Genomic DNA, 18,970 nt, shown 5'->3' on the forward strand with positions numbered 1-18,970 from the left:
CCTTCTTGGTGTGGCAGTGGTGGTCTTGGCCTTGGGACGGAGACGCCGGGGCGGCGACCCCGTACACGCCCCCGGCGACGGCGGGCAGGTTGTTCTTGGTGCTGAGCTGCGTGGGCTCGCTGACGCTCGCGCACCGGGTCGGAGTGGGTCTCCTTCGCCAGCCTCGGGCCGCTGCCCTCAGCCCTGCGGCCCCTGCTGTCCTGCCTGGTCGGGGGCGCCGGCTGCCTGCTCGCCCTGGGGTTGGATCACTTCTTTCAAATCAGGGAAGCTTTCCATCATCCTCGGTTGTCCAGCACCGCGGAGGACAAAGTGCCTGTGATCAGACCCCGCAGGAGGTCCAGCTGCGTGTCGTTCGGGGAGACGTCGGCCGCTTACCAGGGCAGCTGCAAAATGTTCAGGAGACCGTCGTTGCCTTGCATTTCCAGAGAACAGGTACGTTAGCCGAAAGCCAGGTTGGCTTGAGGAAATGAGTGCGGTTTTGTCGCTTCAGTTCCTGAGCTGAATTTGCGTGTTTGAAAGCATGTTAACTTCCAGGATGGGGAAAACAAGAAGGTTTTCTTCTGGAAAGGATTCCTAAAATACAGGAGGCTTTTTAGAAATACAGAAGTATCTTTTTATTTGTGTGAAATAGACTAATTATATTGCACCTTTAAAGTACTTTGTTTATGCACTAGATGAGTTATCAGAAGGATGAATTATTTGCGGTTTAATAGATTGACTACTCCCACTTTGGCATGCTCTGGTGTATGTCATTTTGGTGCCATTTATCTGTTGCTGTTATAATGGTGATCTCTCTCCAAAGGTAACATACAACCATTAGAATGAGTGAACAGACATTAATTTTAAGCAGTGTGATTTTACTATTTTTGATATTCGAGAGAAAGATTTGAGATCTTATGAACATTGATGAACTTTGGAACTGCGACTTGTTAGTTTAGATGAAAAGACTTGTGGAAATAATTGTTAGGAGATCCCCCCGCCCCCCAACCAAATTCCAGCGGTATAGGCTAATACAATATTTTACAGACTAACTCATGGTGGTGTGTATTTGTTGCATAATGAGGAGAATGTTGTAATAATTTAACCTTTAAACTTATGTCTGGAAAGATGCCAAAAGCATGTCCAGTAGGTTTACATGTTTTTGTTTTTTAAAAGGAATTGAAACCATCATCGTGGAATGAGCTTCTATATAGCCTTGGGAAATCTTACCTGTTCTACATCACCAAGAAACTCAACAAGTATAGCTATTCACTGATAGTAAATGCTTTACATATATTTTCTTAAATATATGTAAGTGCAAAACGCTTTACTTAAATTTTCTTAAATCCTCACAAGAACTCTGTATGGTGGTGACATTCGCTCAACGTACAGATGAGCCATATGAGTTTTTGAGAGATTACCCAACTTCACACATCTAGTAAGTGGGCAGTGCTGGGATTTGAACCTAGATTTCTTAGTTTTAATTGTCGTGTTCTAAACAACTAAAAGAATGAGTGTAGAGCTCTTATGTAGGCGAGTAGGAGTTTATAGCATTGGTTTTCAGACTTTTTGATTGGTGATATGTTTTACACTGGGACCTTTTTTATTCCTACTACATCTGATGCTCTCTTCAAAGTAATCAACAAACCACTATATTGATTTTATGACATGTTTAACACGAACTCTGTAGTGCTCCAATGAGACCACACTTTGCTTCTTGAAACTTTTTTTTCCCCCCCAGAAACTGCTTTTGTGGTCTGTAATTATTTGGCAAAATACTTGAAAAATTTGTTAAAAAATGTTATGCCTTTTGTTTTCTCATTTTACTGCCCGTGATAATAGTGCTTAGAAAAATCTGTATTAGAAGAGTTGTGATATTAACTGTAGAGCAAAGTAATATCAGCTGTTTTCTTAGCATGGCATGCCATTTAACAGTTGACTATATGTGAATAGACACCGGAAAAGTGTTTTAGCATAGTCTAATCACATTTGTAGATAATTTTCCTAAATTTAACAGCATTACAGTTTAACGAACTTTATTGTTATCTGTTGGTGTAGTCAATTGTGGCTGTGCTGTAAATGGAAAATTCTTGGTTTTCTTAATCCTACTCTGCTGCTTTTTCCATCATAGCAACCTTTTTCAACCTTTAATTGAGAGCAGTGTTGTTGTTCTAGGTAGCTTCACTTATTTGTATTAGAAGCAGACACAGTTTGAGCTTTTAAAAAGGTCATATATTATACTTACTTGCATAGCCCATGGACACGGACATGGTGGGGGGGCCTTGGGAGGAGGGGGGAAAGCAGAGGGCCATGGGAGATATTAACAATAAAAAACACATTTTAAAAAGTTTATTAATCCATTTTTTTAAAAAGGTCATATCTTAACGCTGAAAACTCTTATTCACATTCCACTATGAAAAGGAACATTTTTGGGGTCTTAAATATATGCTAATCGTTTAAGGCTTCCTACATTGTTACTTAATGTTCTGTGCCATAAAATACTACTACTTTGGCAATACTACTAAAAATTACTACATATTTTTAATTTGACCGAGATTGTGATAAGGATTTTTATTTATGCTTATTCCTGTGAGTCTCTGGTTTTGTTTGCATGTATATGATGTTAAAGAAATGAAGAGGAAAGCAGTGCTTTTATGGAAGTAAAAGATCGAGACACTCTAATTTTCCAAGTGCTAAATTTTGTATATGACAAGTTTAAAGTCTCTTCATTGTTTCAGAAAGTGAAGGGGAAACAGAAAGACATTGAGTAGAATCTGATGTAGGGAGAAATGCTGTGGATTCATAGGCGGGGGATTGAGAGTAAGGTCTTGGCTCTACTGCGTAATCTTGGGAAAGTCAGTGAATCTCTGAATCTCAGTATCCTGCCAAATCAGGGATTCCAAAAGATGAATTCTGTAATAACTTCCCAGTTCTCGATTCCCTTCTTACAGTTGGTTTATACTTTTTGTAAGGTATGAATAAAAGTATAGCTAACACATCACAGATGAGTACTTCTTGAAGTTTTACTTCAGTGTTGAATGTTGATATGACTAACCTGTGTTTTCCAAGGTGTAATGATGAGCAGATATTCTGTATTTTTTTAATAGAGAACTTTAAAAATTATATGCAATTCATTTTTGGATTGATAAGAAAATTATTATACTTTTATTTCCTGAAGAATTTTATAAACATCTTTGAAAAACAATTAAAACTCATGTCTATCTAAATATTTTTAAATTGAGAGTAGATTTAGAATAATTTTTAACTTTTGGAGTGTTATGTTAGGTACCATGTTGAAAAATAATGGCTTATGTTTGCAAAACATTTAATTTTCATAATTAGATTTATAGTAGATATGAATGCTATATATGTCACGTATTAATCAAAGTTTTGCTGTTGTTATTGCCAAGCATTTAGAGATTTAAAGTTTAAATCTAGTTACTGTTAACTGTATTTTGCCTTGGTGGGTTAATGGGAAGACATACTTAAGTTGTAGTATATTTGCCAGGAATCAGCTAAAACAAATAGGAAATTTTTTAAAAAATTAGTTGTCTACATAGATGCTTTGGCCAGAATTTAACAAATTACATTTCTAAGCCATTTTATTTGTATATTCTATAATGAAAGTTTCAGCCAGATCATTTTATTTGTGATAGACTAGGTAAATACGAGGTTTTGAAAGTCATAAGTTAGTGTGTGAGATATTTTTCTATACCTAAAATGCTAAGTGCTTTCTAAATGGTTAGGTAAATATTTTAAAATTCTGTGGCCTTAAAGCCCATAAATATTATGTAAAGTGTTAATTTTATTTGAAGAAGGTGCACACATGTAGTATGAATGTGTTCAAAAATGATTTTAAAGTTTAGTGATTATTTAGCCCCTTAAGGAATTTGCAAGGCATATCTCACTATGAATTTAAGAATACTGTAGTATTTGTGACATTTATTTTATGGTTTCAGTGAGTAGTGTTTCATTCTACTCTCATGTCAATATTTTGTGATAAAGTATCAGCCTATATCATAATTTTATGCTTTATTTTGTAAATAGTGTATGTACTCTGCCATCGGAACTGTTGTTCAAAAGCACAGATTTGATCAAATCCCTTGCCCTGTTTTAAAAACCTCTTATGGTTTTTTCATTGTCCACAGGATAAAGTGGACAATGACCTTGAACCTTGCTTGCAAAATCCTTTATAACATGCTCTTAGCTTTTTTGTTTGTTTTGTATTTTAAAAAGCCATCTAGGACTTAGGGACACTCCCTCCCCCATCCATCCTTGGCTATAACTATTTGTGGACTGCTTATTGTTACTGACCTGTAGGTATTTTTTTCTTCTTTTGCTATTACTATTCACAGTTTGAAATCTCCTTTAAGGAACAAATTAGATTAAGAAGTTCTTAGACAGTACAGTGATATTCAAATTACTTGTATAAACTGAGAACAAATCTTCAATATAGCAAGTTGGCCATTTTAAAAAATAAGTTGACAGATCATGTGATGTGTGATAGATTTTTATTATAGCTCATGAAATAATAACATCTCCATAATTTATGTTTTCCCATACTGAGTGGAAAGTAAATAGGGCCAAGCATAAGTAGAACTGTGAAGTTTATTTTCATTTTTCTCAGACTTTTTATCCGCCTCAGTGGTGGGCCTTTCTCTGATTCTCTTTTTCTTTACCCTTGCAATTACCAAGTTAGCCTGTTTCTCTAGCTATTCTCCTGCCTTCCTATCCCCTAACCAAAACAGGAAGAACCTATACTTGCTGAAAACATTTATTTCAACCTAAATGTGTTTATATAGATATAGAAGAGATAGATTCAGAGTTTATCTCGTTGAAATCTGCTCATTTTATAGACAGGAAAGAAACTCGGAGAGGTAAAAATATTTTTTCTAAGTTATGGCGTGAGATATTTGGGATACAGGGACTAAAACCAAGCTAAGTCCTGCCATAAAGAGCATAAATAGCTGCAGTCATGGTTTTCCAAGGCTGTAACTAATTTTGTCGATTATCTGATAAACGACATACCTAGTTAAAGGAGTTAGTGGTGAAGATGGGAAAGAGAGAGAGACTCTTGAAATCACGAAGTTTATACAGAACTTGAGGATAAACTTGGTCTCTGATGTAGTTATTTCAGGGTGACTCGTCAGGATGCAGCTGGTGTCAAGCTCAAGTGTCTTCAGAGGGCAGTTACAATACCGTATTTATGTCGCATGCTGAAGAAGGAGGGAAGGATAAGAAGAATGGAAGTCCACTGATTATTGCCTACTTTGCCTAAGAACATTCAATTTAAACAAAACAAACTCAACAATTGTGTTAGCCAAGCAAAACTTTAGGAGACCTGGGTTCTGTCTGTGGTAGTTCCTAACAGTTTATAATATTGGGTTGGTGTTCACCTTGTTATTTAAAAGCTGACTCGTATTTATTTACATGATTATTAGAAGGCTCTTCTTAGAACTTTGGACAGAGGAGTACATAGTATTTTCTACTGTGGTTTTCTTTCAGGATTTAGAACTTTTCTTCCTGTATTGATTTTCCCTAGCAGGTCACTCATCTTTGTAGATTTTCCTTCCTCCATCAGCTAGAGTAAATTGTTTGGCTAGTTCTTCCTTACATTTCTTTTATACAAACATGCATTCAGCATATTTTATCTTTATTTAGTTAGCATTTAAATTTTAAATGAGAAATTTTACACGTAAAAGACTGTATATAATTTTAATATGTGTTAAGGAATGAAATACTAAAGGAAAAAAGTCAGGTACTCACCACTTATATTCTTTGAAGTTCCCTGTATAACTCTTTTTTTGCATCCCTTTCTGCCCCATCTATCCTGATTTTCTTTTTCTTTTTCTTTTCTTTTTTTTTTACTATTCATTCCTGTGCTTGTTTTTATAATTATAACCCCCCACAAATGTATTCCTAAATAATCTAAATAATGTTATTAATATTGCCTGTTTTTGAACTTCCGTAGAATCATGGTGTATGAATTTCTTTTGTAACATTTTTTTTCCTTAATGTTTCTGAGATTTATTAATGTTGATGTGGATAATTGCAGTTCTTTTTTAATGCTGTATAATATTTCATCGTATGGCCATGGTAAAATTTATTTATCTATTCCACTGTTTATGGACCTATGGGTAGTTTACCATTATGTAAAATGATGCTAATGAAACTTATTGCAAATGTTTCCTGGTGCATGTGTGCATCCAAAAGTAGAATTGCTGAGCTGCAAGGTATGTTCATATTCAACTTCACTATGTGTGGTAGTCAGAATAACAGCACTCCAAAGATGTCCATGTTCTAATTCCAGGAAATCGTGAATGTTATCTAACTTAGCAAAGGGGACTTTGCATAGGAAATGTTTAAGGACCTTGAGATGGGAAGTTTATCCAGGGTTATCTGAGTGGATCCAAAGTAATCACAAGGGTTCTTAAAAAGTGGAAGAGGGAGGCAAAAGAGGTCAGCGATGGAGTTGTGACAATGGAAGTAGGATTGGAGTAATGCGGTGTGAGAAAGATTCAGTCTACCTTTGGCTTTGACAAGGGAAGAAGAAGGCCAGGAACCAAGGAAAGCAGGCAGCATCTAGGTGCCAGAAAGGCAGGGAAATGGATTTACTAGTATTTTAAAGTATCCTTTGATTTCTTCCTTGATCTCATTGTTAGCCCATTCATTGTTTAGTAACATGTTACATTTCCCTCCATGTCTTTGTGTATTTTTCAGTCTTTTTTTCTTGTGATTGATTTCTATTTTCATACCATTATGGTCAGAGAAGATGCTTCATGTGATTTCATTCTTCTTAAATTTATTGAGACCTGTTTTGTGTCCTAACGTGGTCTATCTAGAAAATGTTCCATACACACTTGGAAAGAATACATATTCTGCTGCTTTGGTGTGAAATGCTCTGAAGATATTATTAAATCCTACTAGGGTGTGTAAAGTATGTTCTTCTAAGGAAAAGCATAGGGAAACATGACCATTGCATATAGATACATGTTATACAGTATATCACACTCAAAAATTTTTAATAAAATATATAAAAATAAATAAAATACTAAAATATATGCATTATGTTTAATTTTGATGTGTGTTAATATCAGTATAAGATATGACAAAATGAAGTGCAATTTAAGTACATTTATTCAGATGCTTTCATTTAATATTCACGTGCGGAAAAGTAGCGGGCTGACTGAGGGAGTTCTGGCTCAAAATAGCCAGTCAGCAAGGTGTTAATTTTTATGTGTCTTGGTGTGGGCCTCTTCGGGTTCATCTTGTTTAGGACTTCCGGTGCTTCCTGAACTTATGTGTCTTTTTTCTTCACAAGGTAAGGGAAGTTTTTGGTCATTATTTCTTCAAATTGGTTTTCAATGATCTGTTGCTCTCTCTCTCCTCCTTCTGGTGCCCCTATGATGCTTCATGTTATACCAAAGGTCCCTTAAACTATCCTCACTCTTTTTAATTTCTTTTTTTTCTGCTCTGATTGGGTGTTTTTTTTCTACCTTGTCTTCCAAATTGCTGCTTTGATCCTCTATTTCAGTCAACCTACATTTTATTCCTTTCATTGTATTCTTGATATCAGAAATGGTGTTCTTCATTTCTGACTGGTTCTTTTCATGGTTTCTATGTCCTTTTTCATGCTGTTGTACTTCTCACTATGTTCCGTAACCATCCTTATAACCATTAATTTGAACTCTGTATCTGAAAGATTGCTTTCCTCCATTTCATTTAGCTCTCTCTTTCTCTCTCTCTCTCTCTTTTTTTTTTTTTTTGAGAATTCTCCTGTTCTTTTATTTGGGGCCTGTTTCTTTGTCTCCCCATTTTGGTTGCCCCTTTGTATTTGTTTCTCTGTACTAGATAGATTTGCTATGACTCCCAGTCTTTGTGTGGTGGCCTTATCTAGTAGGTGTCTGTGAGACCCAGTGGCTGAGGGTCCTTGATCACCTGAGCTGGGTCTGAGAATGTCTCTGGTATGGGTTATGTGGGCCCTTCTGGTGTAATTCAGTCTTGATTGCTATAGGCCTGTTCATGTATCGGATCAACCCTCAGGCTGGCTGACTGTGAAGCTCAGCCCCGACCACGGTGTGTGAGCTGCTGTGCCAGTGCTGACCACATGAAGCGGAATTCACCTCAGTAGGGTTTGGTGCCTGCTGAGATCTCCTTTTGGTTATGCTGTTTGTGAAGCTTATTGGACCCTGCTCTAACGTTGTCTGAAGGTGGCCACTGGGTGTGTTGGTTCTGGGCCTCTTGGGAGGGACTTTGGTGCAGGACAGTGTCTATGCTGTCTGTGTCTGGCCGTCGGCAACCTGTTAGGAGCTGGCGATCCAAAGTTTGTGCCTGCCTCTGGTTTGCTTGGATTCACACAGGAAGGACCAAATTGCACAGCAAGGCTGGCTTTTACCAGCACTGGGCCTGGGGGTAGGTCAGCAAATGTCCCAAGCACCCTGATAAGATATGCCTCCACTTGCCTCTACCTGCCAGCTGTCTGTTAGATTCAGTCATTGAAAGAGCCTCTGGTGGAGTTGGGATGATGGGGCAAATGGATCACTTGTGAGGGGGAGGTTCTGTTCAGGTTTCAGGGAAGATGGTAGGTGTGATCCCCGCCCTAGCACCGCATGACTTTGTGTGTCCTGGATTTGTCCTGACTTAGGCAGGGCAGAGCCACCAGGAGTTGGGTGAGTGGGTCCTTTGGAGCCACAGTCAGAGTCCAGAGGATGGATCTGCTAGAAACACCTTTCAGGTTCCACCTTTCAGATGGATCTGCTAGAAACCTGAAAGGTGTTTCTAGCAGATCTCCCATGAGGGGGAAGCGCCAGGCAGGTTGATGGGAAAGTGGAGGGGCAACCTCAAAGCCACATAACTCAGTCACTGATACCACCTGAGTCTGCCCAGACCTCTACCCCCTGTCCAAGGCAGCTGACTCCTCCGCACGGCCTAAGCTCCACAAGGTGAGGTGAGGAGTCTAGAGGGTGGGACAATTGGTTTACCCGAGGCTGATGCCACACAGAGCGGCATGCTCTACCCAAGAAAGATGGTTAAGTGCAGTATTGAAGAATAACTCAGCACAGGGATCCTGGCAGCTGTTCCCTCAGCTTTGTCCCCAGAGCCACAAACTCCAGACTCGTCTCAGGCGATTCTAGTCTACTCGCCCTCCCTCTACTGGAGCCCAGGGTGAGTTGGTATGAACGAAATTTTGTGTGTTGGCCCTTTAAGAGGGTACTTATGCCTCCATTAGACTCCATCTCTCCCTGGTGGACAGAAACCACGCTGCTTTTCACAGCTGGATGTTGTATGGGCTCCTCTACCTGGCTCTGGTGCTCTGGGCTGGGGCGCCCTGCTTGGGGTTTAGGCCCCATGCTCCTCAGGGGGAATCCCCTGAAGCTGCATATCCCTCTGGAATATCAGGTGCCACTTTTGGGAGCACAGCCAGTCCTCTTCTTATCTCCACCCTTCCTACCAGTGTCAGTATGGCTCCTTCTGTAAATCCTTGGTTATGTCTTCTCTTTGGCTAGTCTTCAGTTAGTTATTCAGGATGATTGTTCTTTAATTTAGTTATAATTCCAGTTTGGTCCTGGGAGAAGGTGAGTGTAGCTTCCACCTACTTTGCCACCATATTGAAATCTATCTCATTTTTTATCTACATGGATACCCAGTTGTGTCAACACAATTTATTGAAAAGTTTATTATCCATTTGTCAGCAGTTTTCCCTCTGTCATATATCAGATTTCAATATATGTATGAGTCTGCATATGGGCTCTCATATTTCATTGATTAGTTTATGCACCCTGTGTTAATGCTACATTGTTTTAATTATAATAGCTTTATAATAAGACTTAATATAGAGTAAATCCCCTCATCTTGTTATTCTTCAAGAGTGTGTTGATTATTTTTGGACCTTTGCGTTTCAATATAAATTATAGAATAAGCTTAACAAGTGCCACAAAAAATCTTGTTGGGATTTTCATTGGCATTGCATTAAATCTTTTGAACAATCCTGTATAATAAAAGCCTAATATCCTAAGTGTCCGGTCATCCGTTCAACAGATCAAAGCATAATATACTAATGATATGCTAAGGCTGCTCAGCCACTTTCACTGACCACCAGGGGGCAGACAGTTGACCGGTAAGCCAGTCTCTATGACAGGGGTCCTCAAACTTTTTAAACAGGGGGCCAGTTCACTGTCCCTCAGACCGATGGAGGGCCGGACTATAGTTTTAAAAAAAAACTATGAACAAATTCCTATGCACACTGCACATATCTTATTTTGAAGTAAAAAAACAAAACGGGAACAAATACAATATTTGTATTTGCATGTGGCCCGCCAAGATGGACCGGAAATGCCCTGAAGCCCTCCTGAGGTCCCTCCCCAGCTGGCCAACCTCCTGCATCCATCCCTGGCTCCCATTGTGCACCGGTACGGTCCCTCAGCCTGGCTGGTGCCCACTCAAAATCCGAGACCCCTTGGGGGATGTCGGTTTCAGCCCGATCCTGCAGGCCAGGCAGAGAGAATCCACTGGAGCACAAATTTGTGCACCGGGCCTCTAGTTTAGATATAAATTTGTTTTTGATTGAAATTTTTAAGTTGTATTTTTCTAGAAAATTAATGTAACTTTTCAAATTATTTCCTTAGTGCATAATCTCATTTTATTATGTTTAGTTGGTTCTGCACCTGCATTTATCTTCTTTTTCATTGCTAATATCATTTGTATGTTTTTTTCTTTATTTCTTAATCAACCCTGCTAAAAGTTTGTTTTTAATCTTTTCAAAAAAACAATTCTTCATATTGATACTTGTTTTCTATTTTATTTATATCAGCTCTTACCTTTATTATTTTTCTTTCTTTGAATTCATTTTCTTGTTCTTTTTCTGACTTTGTAATTAGGATGTTAAATTATTTTGAGCTTTTTTTCATAGTATGCATTTAAAATTATACGTTTATTTCTAAATATTTTTTAGTTGAATCTTATAAATTTTTATGGGTAATAGAACTTTCCAGTCTTAAGCATTTTCTAATTTTTGTTTTGATTTCTCTTTTGACTAATGAGTTGTTTAGACATTTATTAAAAATTCATAATTACATGCAGGTTTTCTAGTTATTTTATTGTTGTTGATTTCTGATATAATTGCATTATGGGCAGGGAATATATATGGCTTGACATATTAGGTAGAATGTTTGTTAACTGCCTGGTAAGTAAAGGTTGTCCTTGTCAGAGGTTCTGTGTCCTCACTGATTTATCTTTTTGACCTATCAGTAACTGGATAGAGTAACAAAAATCTCACTTTGCTGGTGGATTTGTCAATTCCCCCCCATAGTTTGTAGTTTGCTTCTTTTGTTTAAAAGTATATGGAGAATAGAACTTCAAATTGGATGGAATTATTTATCAAAGGAACAACAAAAAGGGTACATGAAATATAGCACATTTCAAATATCTAAAGAGTCACTGTAGGAAAGTAGTAAAAATTAGTTGGATCAGAGTTAACATGTATTTACAAATTGCCTTTTATATATGCCAGCCCTGGAGATACTAAGACAACATTGCAAGGACAACATCACACTCTAATGAAGAGAGAAAATGTAAATAAATAATTATAATTCAGTGTGGTAGGTGACATAGTAGAGGTATAATATATATAAGGTACAATGGGAGCATTATGGAATGAACAACTGATCCTTTCCAGGATGAGAGCCAGAAAGCCTTCAAAAAGTTAACAATTGATCTTTAATCTTCAATGACAGTTTCTTACTGTTATAAAACAAATGAAAAATGAATTTAAAAATTTCACTACTATGACCTTAAAAAGAAATTTTCAAAGTTATTCTGGCATAATCTTCATGTTACCTTAAATATGTATGTAGGTAAATACTTCTTATCAACTAGCAGACTGAAAAAGTCATGATAAACATACAGAGCCAAATCAAGCAAACTGTTCGCATGTGCTTTTGGTCACTAATCTATAATAATAAAAGTGTAATATGCTAATTAGACCAGACAGCCAAATGACCTTCCAGATGTCCTTCCGGATGAAGCTGCGGTGGTGGGGGCCGAGGCAGAGGCAGTTAGGGGCGATCAGGTAGGCAGGTGAGCAGTTAGGGGTGATCAGGCAGGCATGCAGAGTGGTTAGGGGTGATCTGGCAGGCAGGCGAGTGGTTAGGGGCAATCAGGCAGACAGGCGAGTGGTTAGGGGTGAACAGGCAGGCAGGTGAGCAGTTAGGGGAGATTAGGCAGGCGGGCGAGTGGTTAGGGTGATGAAACAGGCAGGCAGAGTGATTAGGGGCAATCGGGCAGGCAGGCAGGTGAGTGGTTAGCAACCAGTGGTCCTGGATTGCGAGAGGGATGTCTGACTGCTAGTTTAGGCCCGATCCCGCAAGCCAGGCTGAGGGACCCTCCTCCCCCGTGCACGAATTTCATGCACCAGACCTCTAGTCAATAACAACAGCCAAAAAAGATGCTTACATTCTCTACCAGAAATGTCAATATCAGTGGTAAAATAATATAGGCAATAAAAATGTAACTCAGGATCAGAAAGAAGAGATTGTTATAAGATGTAATAATTACATAGTATTCACTATGTGCTAGTCTCAACAAGCCTGTGAAGTTACATATTGGTATCTTGTTTTGCAGCCGAGAACTAAGGCAGAGGGGTGAACTAATAAGCCCCAAATCACTTAGCTAGTACACAGAAAATACCATAATGTGTTCAGTGCCATTTCCAATATATAACAAGCCTATAAGAACACTCCCAATTGAAACAACTAAACTGTAGGTCTAAACATTTTAGAACATCTTTTGAAAGGAATCACTGAGTAAGAAAAACCTCTGATACCCAAAAAGAAATGAAAGTAGTATAGGGGAGGAAAATTTTTATCTTCTTTCCTTCTAGATTCTTTGGCTGGCCTAATGATTAAATTGACATAAGACAAATTAACAGGAGAGAAAAAAAATTTAATATGTATATATATGGGATCCCCATAAAAACGTGAGGCTGAAAGAATTGTTCAAAATCAGGAATCTTTTATACGTATGAGACAAACAATAAAGAATAATTGGTAAGACAAAGGGGTTTGGGCTTGGGTTAATAAATTGGTGAAGAAATAACAAGGTTTGTTTATACAGCCTTCTTGGCTCTAAGTTCCCCAGCTCTGCTGATAAGCATGCCCTTTGCCCTCAGGTACTAGGAAAGGAACCTTTTACATAGGAGATTTATCTTCTGCTTTCAGCAGGGGACAAAAGAGGGTCAGAGTGTCCTTGCCTTGGCTGTTTCTCAAATACCTTTAATTCACCATAATCAGTATGCCATATTTTGGGGTGCCATATTCTGCTCTCTTTTAGTAGGAATCCTAAGAGGTGAACAAGTAGAATAAAACCAGCTTTCACTTGAGGAGTTTCTGACCATTCTTAGAGACTTTGAACATTTGCTTCTGGTAGGTATGGCTACACTCAAGAGATAAAATCCTAGGGTCTGTCCAAAATCAGAATCTAATAGGAAATCTCGGCATGAAGCTGAGGCCCCAAAGTGCTGTTCTGCCAGTGTAAGGGTAAATGAGAAGTGAATATGGCCATGGAGATGGGATGCCTATCTTGACCTTAGTACAGGGAGTTGGGGGAGAGAGAAAATAAATTTCCTCTGGGAATGTATCACCATAAGAGGGCCCTTATGCAGCTTTATTTGTTATTGTAGTAAAATATATAAAACATAATATTTACCATTTCAACTATTTTTTTAAGTATATAGTGTAGTGGCATGAAGTATATTCACAGTGTTGTGTAACCATCACCACCACCCATCTCTAGAAATGTTTTAATCTTCCTAAACGGAAACCCCATACCCATTAAATAATAACTCTCCATTCTCCCTTCTCCCATCCCTTGGTTACCATCATTCTACCTTCTGTTTGTATGAATTTCACTGTAGATACCTCATATAAGTGGAATCATAAAGTATTTATCTTTTTGCAACTGACTTGTTTCACTTATGATGATCATTGTTAGAATTTTGACAGGATTGCATTGAATCCATAGATTGCTTTGAGTAGTATTGCCATCTTAACAATAATAAGTCTTACAATCGATTAACATCAGATATCTTTCTATTTGTTTTAATTTTTTTTCAGAAAGACCTTTGTAGTTTTCAGTATATAAGTCTTTCACTTCACTTTTTTTCTTTATTGATTAAGGTATTACATGTGTCCTTATTGCCCCCTTGCCCCCTCCCCCGCTCATGCCCTTACCCCCCTGGTGTCTGTGTCCATTGGTTAGGCTTATATGCATGCATACAAGTCCTTTGGTTGATCTCTTCCCCTTACCCCCACCCTCCCCTACCTTCCCTCTGAGGTTTGATGGTCTGATTGATGCTTCTCTGTCTCTGGATCTGTGTTTGTTCATCAGTTTATGTTGTTCATTATATTCTACAAATGAGTGAGATCATGTGATATTTATCTTTCCCAGACTGGTCTATTTTGGTTAGCATAATGCTCTCCAGTTCCACCCATGCTTTTGCAAATGGTAAGAATCCCTTCTTTTTCACAGCAGCATAGTATTCCATCGTGTAGATGTACCACAGTTTTCTAATCCATTCATCAACTGATGGGCACTTTGGCTGTTTCCAGATATTAGCTATTATAAATTGTACTGCTATGAACATGGGGGTGCATACATTCTTTCTGATTGATGTTTCAGGATTCTTAGGATATATCCTTATATGTGTGACTGGATCTTTTTTTCTTCATCAGTTCATGTTGTTCATTATATCCCATAAATGAGTGAGATCATGTGATATTTATCTTACTCTGACTGGCTTATTTTGGTTAGCATAATGCTCTCCAGTTCCATCGATGCTGTTGCAAATGGTAAGAACTTCTTTTTTACTGCAGCGTAGTATTCCATTGTGTAGATGTACCATAGTTTTCTAATCCACTCATCTGCTGATGTGCATTTAAGCTGTTTCCAAATCTTAGCTATGGTGAATTGTGCTGCTATGAACATAGGGGTGCATATATCCTTTCTGATTGGTGCTTCTAGTTTCTTGGGAAATATTCCTAGAAGTGGGATCACTGGGTCAAATGGGAGTTCCATTTTTAGTTTTTGAGGAAACTCCATACTGTTCTCCACAGTGGCTGCACCATCTGCATTCCCACCAGCAGTGCACGAGGGTTCCTTTTTCTCCACATCCTCACCAGCACTTGTTTGTCTTTCACCTCTTTTGTGATGTTTATTTCTAAGTTTTCTTTTTGATGGTATTGTAAATGGAATTGTTTCTTAATTTCATTTTTAAAAAAATATTTTTTTTTATTGATTTCAGAGAGGAAGGGAGAGGGAGAGAGAGATAGAAACATCAATGATGAGAGAGAATCATTGATTGGTGGGCTGCCTGCTGCATGCCCCCTACTAAGGATCGAGCCAGTAACCTGGGCACATGCCCTTACTGGGAATTGGTGACCTCTTGGTTCCTAGGTCCATGCTCAACCACTGAGCCACACCTGGCCAGGCTTAATTTCATTTTTAAATTGTTCATTGTTAGTTTATAGAAATGTAACTAATTTATGTGTTGATTTTGTATCCTGTAGCTTTCCTGAATTTGCTTATTCTAAACTTTTTTTTTTTTGTTGTGTGTGGAATAATTAGGGTTCTCATTTAGTTAAAAAAGTTTTTTTTTTATTAAGACTTCTTTTAAAAGAGCAGTTTAAAGCAAAATTGAGAGGAGGGTATAAACAAAATACAGAGAAGTGATAGGGAGAGTGGTGCTGTGTCAGCCCTGGCTGCAGGGCCCTATAGAAAATAGAGGATGCACTCAAATGGATAAACTCGGGAGAGTTTAATGAAAGGGTGACATAAAAAAGTGGGAAGAATTTAGGGAAACTAATATGGGATGATAAAGAATCTGATGAGCAACAATTGGTAGTAGATATATAAGGGCAGAAATGGGGAGTTATTGTCAAGACTCAGAGGGTAGCTGTATAAAGGTCCATTGGCCTCTGGTAGAGGCTGTGTTACTAACAAGAGATGACTGTATGTGTGAGCTGGGGGATTAAATACCCCAGGCTCACTCTCTTCCTAGGTCTCCTGCCAGTGTCTTCTTTTGCCCAGAAGAGAGGGCAAAAGAGACTGTTGACCCAGTCTATTCAGGACAGCCTCCTGGAGGCACGGAACAGAGTGGAGTGGAAAATGGATCTGGAGGGGCAAATAAAATATATCTGACACAATTGGCTTTTAAAGGACACAAGATACCAATCTCTGCAGAAGTGGAGGAATGGCTGTTTAGGAAGGGAAAATCAAGTAACAGAATAGAGGAGTATTGAAATAGTGTGCTCAGAAGTGGAAATTATTTCAGTGTGGAGTTTATGCTGAACAAAGAAGAGAAAGCCTATCTAATGAAGAGGGAATGCCCTAACTGGTTTGGCTCAGTGGATAGAGCGTGGGCCTGCAGACTGAAGGGTCCCAGGTTCAATTCCGGTCAAGGGCATGTACCTGGGTTGCAGGCACATCTCCAGCAGGGGGTGTGCAGGAGGCTGCTGATTGATGTTTCTCTCTCATCAATGTTTCTAACTCTCTGTTTCCCTTCCTCTCTGCAAAAAATCAATAAAAATACATTTTAAAAAAAGAAGAAGAAAAAAGAGTGAATATGCAAATTGACCATCACACCACCACAATATGGCGGCTCCCATAGCCACACGATGGTGGTGCCCAGTCCCTTCAGCCCCGCCAGAGTCCCCCAGTCCTTTCAGCCCCGCCAAGGGGGGTGGCAGGTATGCAGTGCAGCCGGAACCACCCTCAGGCCTGAGGCGCAGGCAAACTTTGGATGGCGGATGCCCAGCCACCCAGGGCCACCCAAGGCTCAGGTAACCAGGGCCGGCCGAGGCTTGTGCTGCCGGCAGTGGCAGCAGCAGAGGTGTGATGGGGGCTTCACCTTCCCCTGATCGCTGGGTCGCCTCCTGCCCCTGAGGGCTCCCGGAGAGGGGGCAGACCAGGCGGAGGGACCCCCCCCTCCCCCCAGTGCATGAATTTTCATGCACCGGGCCTCTAGTAGGTCATAAAAATGAAAAAATAAGTTATTTGCAGAGAAGTGCTAATCTTTACACTGCTTATCTTATCTATTAAGTCTTGCAACATATGGCTCTTATAAATGCATGAATATCAATATTGTCTTTATCATTAAAGAGAAGATACTGGGTCAGGTTCTTTGCCTTAACATGGCTATCTGAGGGATTTGCACATAGTAACATAGTACAAATTATAGAAAGAGCAGGAGTAATTTAGAGAGTGAGGCTTATAGTTAAAAACATAGACTCTGGAATTGGACTGTTTTGTGTTTGAATTCACTTTCTACCTTGATGACCTAGGTCCGTGGTCGGCAAACTGCGGCTTGGGAGCCATGTGTGGCTCTTTGGCCCCTTGAGTGTGGCTCTTCCACAAAATACATCATGCGGGAACGCACGAACAGTGCGATTGAAACTTCATGGCCCATGCGCAGAAGTCAGTATTTTGTAGAAGGGCCGGTATTTTGTGGAAGAGCCACACTCAAGGGGCCAAAGAGCCTCATGTGGCTTGCGAGCACGGTTTGCCGACCACTGACCTAGGTGAATTACCTAATCCAGGCCTCAGTTTTCTTAATTATAAGACAGGCACAGTCATACTAACTTTATCATAGTTGTGAGGAGTGAATGCATGATTCATATAAAGTACTTAGCCCAAGCACATCAATAATGTTTCCCTTTTTTTTTTTTCCGATGCAAAAGCAAAGAGTCTTTATTCTAGCTAGCTCGAGCTCCCCGTCTACCACACTCACCGATGCAGTGGCAGGAGGCAGAGAGAGAGGCTTTTTTTTTTTTTTTAATTACATTTAGGAGGATATAGCTGTCTTCAAGTATCTGACAGCCTGCCACATGAGATAGATATTAAACTTCCTATTTTTGTGAGAAATTTTGCAGTCAGAACTAAGACTAATGTGTATAAATAACAGACAATTATTGGATTAATATGAGAAAGTCTTTTAAAATAAATGTTTTTATTGATTTTAGTGAGAGAGGAAGGGAGAGAGAGAAACATCAATTGGCTGCCACCTGCATGCACCCCAAATGGGGATTGAGCCTGCATCCTAGGCATGTGCCTTGATGGGGAATTGAACCAGAGATCTTTCAGTGCACAGGACAAGGCTCAACCAGCTGAGCCACACCAGCCAGGGCAAGAAAGTCTTTTGATCATTTAAAGTTGCTTGCTCTGCTGACATGGCTCAGTGGTTGAGTGTTGACCTATGAACCAGGAGGTCACAGTTCGATTCCCTGCCCTGGCTGCAGGCTTGATCACCAGTGTGGGGTGTGCAGGAGGTAGCTGATCAATGATTCTCTCTCATCATTGATGTTTCTATCTCCCTCTCCCTCTCCCTTGCTCTCTTAAAAAAAAAAAAGGAAAATTGCCTGAATCAGGATTGGTTAGTTTGTGAGAATGATTTGCATGCCAATGGAGGTGTTCAAGAAAAGACTAGGGATGTTTAAAGTATATTTGTGTGTCAGATTAATAAAAACATACTAAAATCTTCAGGGTAAATTCCAATTTATGGAAGAACTTGTTTGATTTGTTTTTCTCCTCTGTTTGTTCCTTTTAACAAGGTTGATTTCTTCCCCCCTGACCCCCCATAATCCAGCTTAAATGTCATCTTTCTTCATTTAATAATATTTATTGAGCACAATCGAATGTTCCAGGTTTTGTTCTAGGTACTGTGGTTAGTACTGTGAATAAGACACATAAGGTTCTTGCCCTTAATGGGGCTTTAAAATAATTTCTAGCACAGATATCTACACTAATAAAGACAAACATGCAAATTGTACCTTTGCTACGCCTTAAGCCATGCCCACCAGCCAGTCAGAGCAATTATATGCAGATTACTCCAACCAAGATGTCGCTTAATTTGCATATACTGGCTGGAAGCGAAGACTGAATACAACATGGAAGCGAAGCGCTATAGAGGAGAGGAAAATAGAGGCAGTGGAGACAGTAATGA

At 39.2% G+C, this 18,970-nt stretch overlaps 1 protein-coding gene across 1 annotated transcript in view; it reads left to right on the forward strand.

The window, feature by feature from the left end:
• Window positions 1-138: 138 nt before the first annotated feature.
• PDE3B (phosphodiesterase 3B) overlaps window positions 139-18,970 on the forward strand; it is a gene marked incomplete at its 5' end in the record, with an annotated part of 150,186 nt that continues 131,354 nt past the window's right edge. The window contains one exon of the mRNA XM_006779585.2: window positions 139-432. Coding sequence (XP_006779648.2) covers window positions 139-432 — 294 coding nt within the window. The remainder of the gene's footprint in view (window positions 433-18,970) is intronic.

Source organism: Myotis davidii, unplaced genomic scaffold (assembly GCF_000327345.1).
Source record: "Myotis davidii unplaced genomic scaffold, ASM32734v1 scaffold946, whole genome shotgun sequence".
Classification (NCBI taxonomy): domain Eukaryota; kingdom Metazoa; phylum Chordata; class Mammalia; order Chiroptera; family Vespertilionidae; genus Myotis; species Myotis davidii.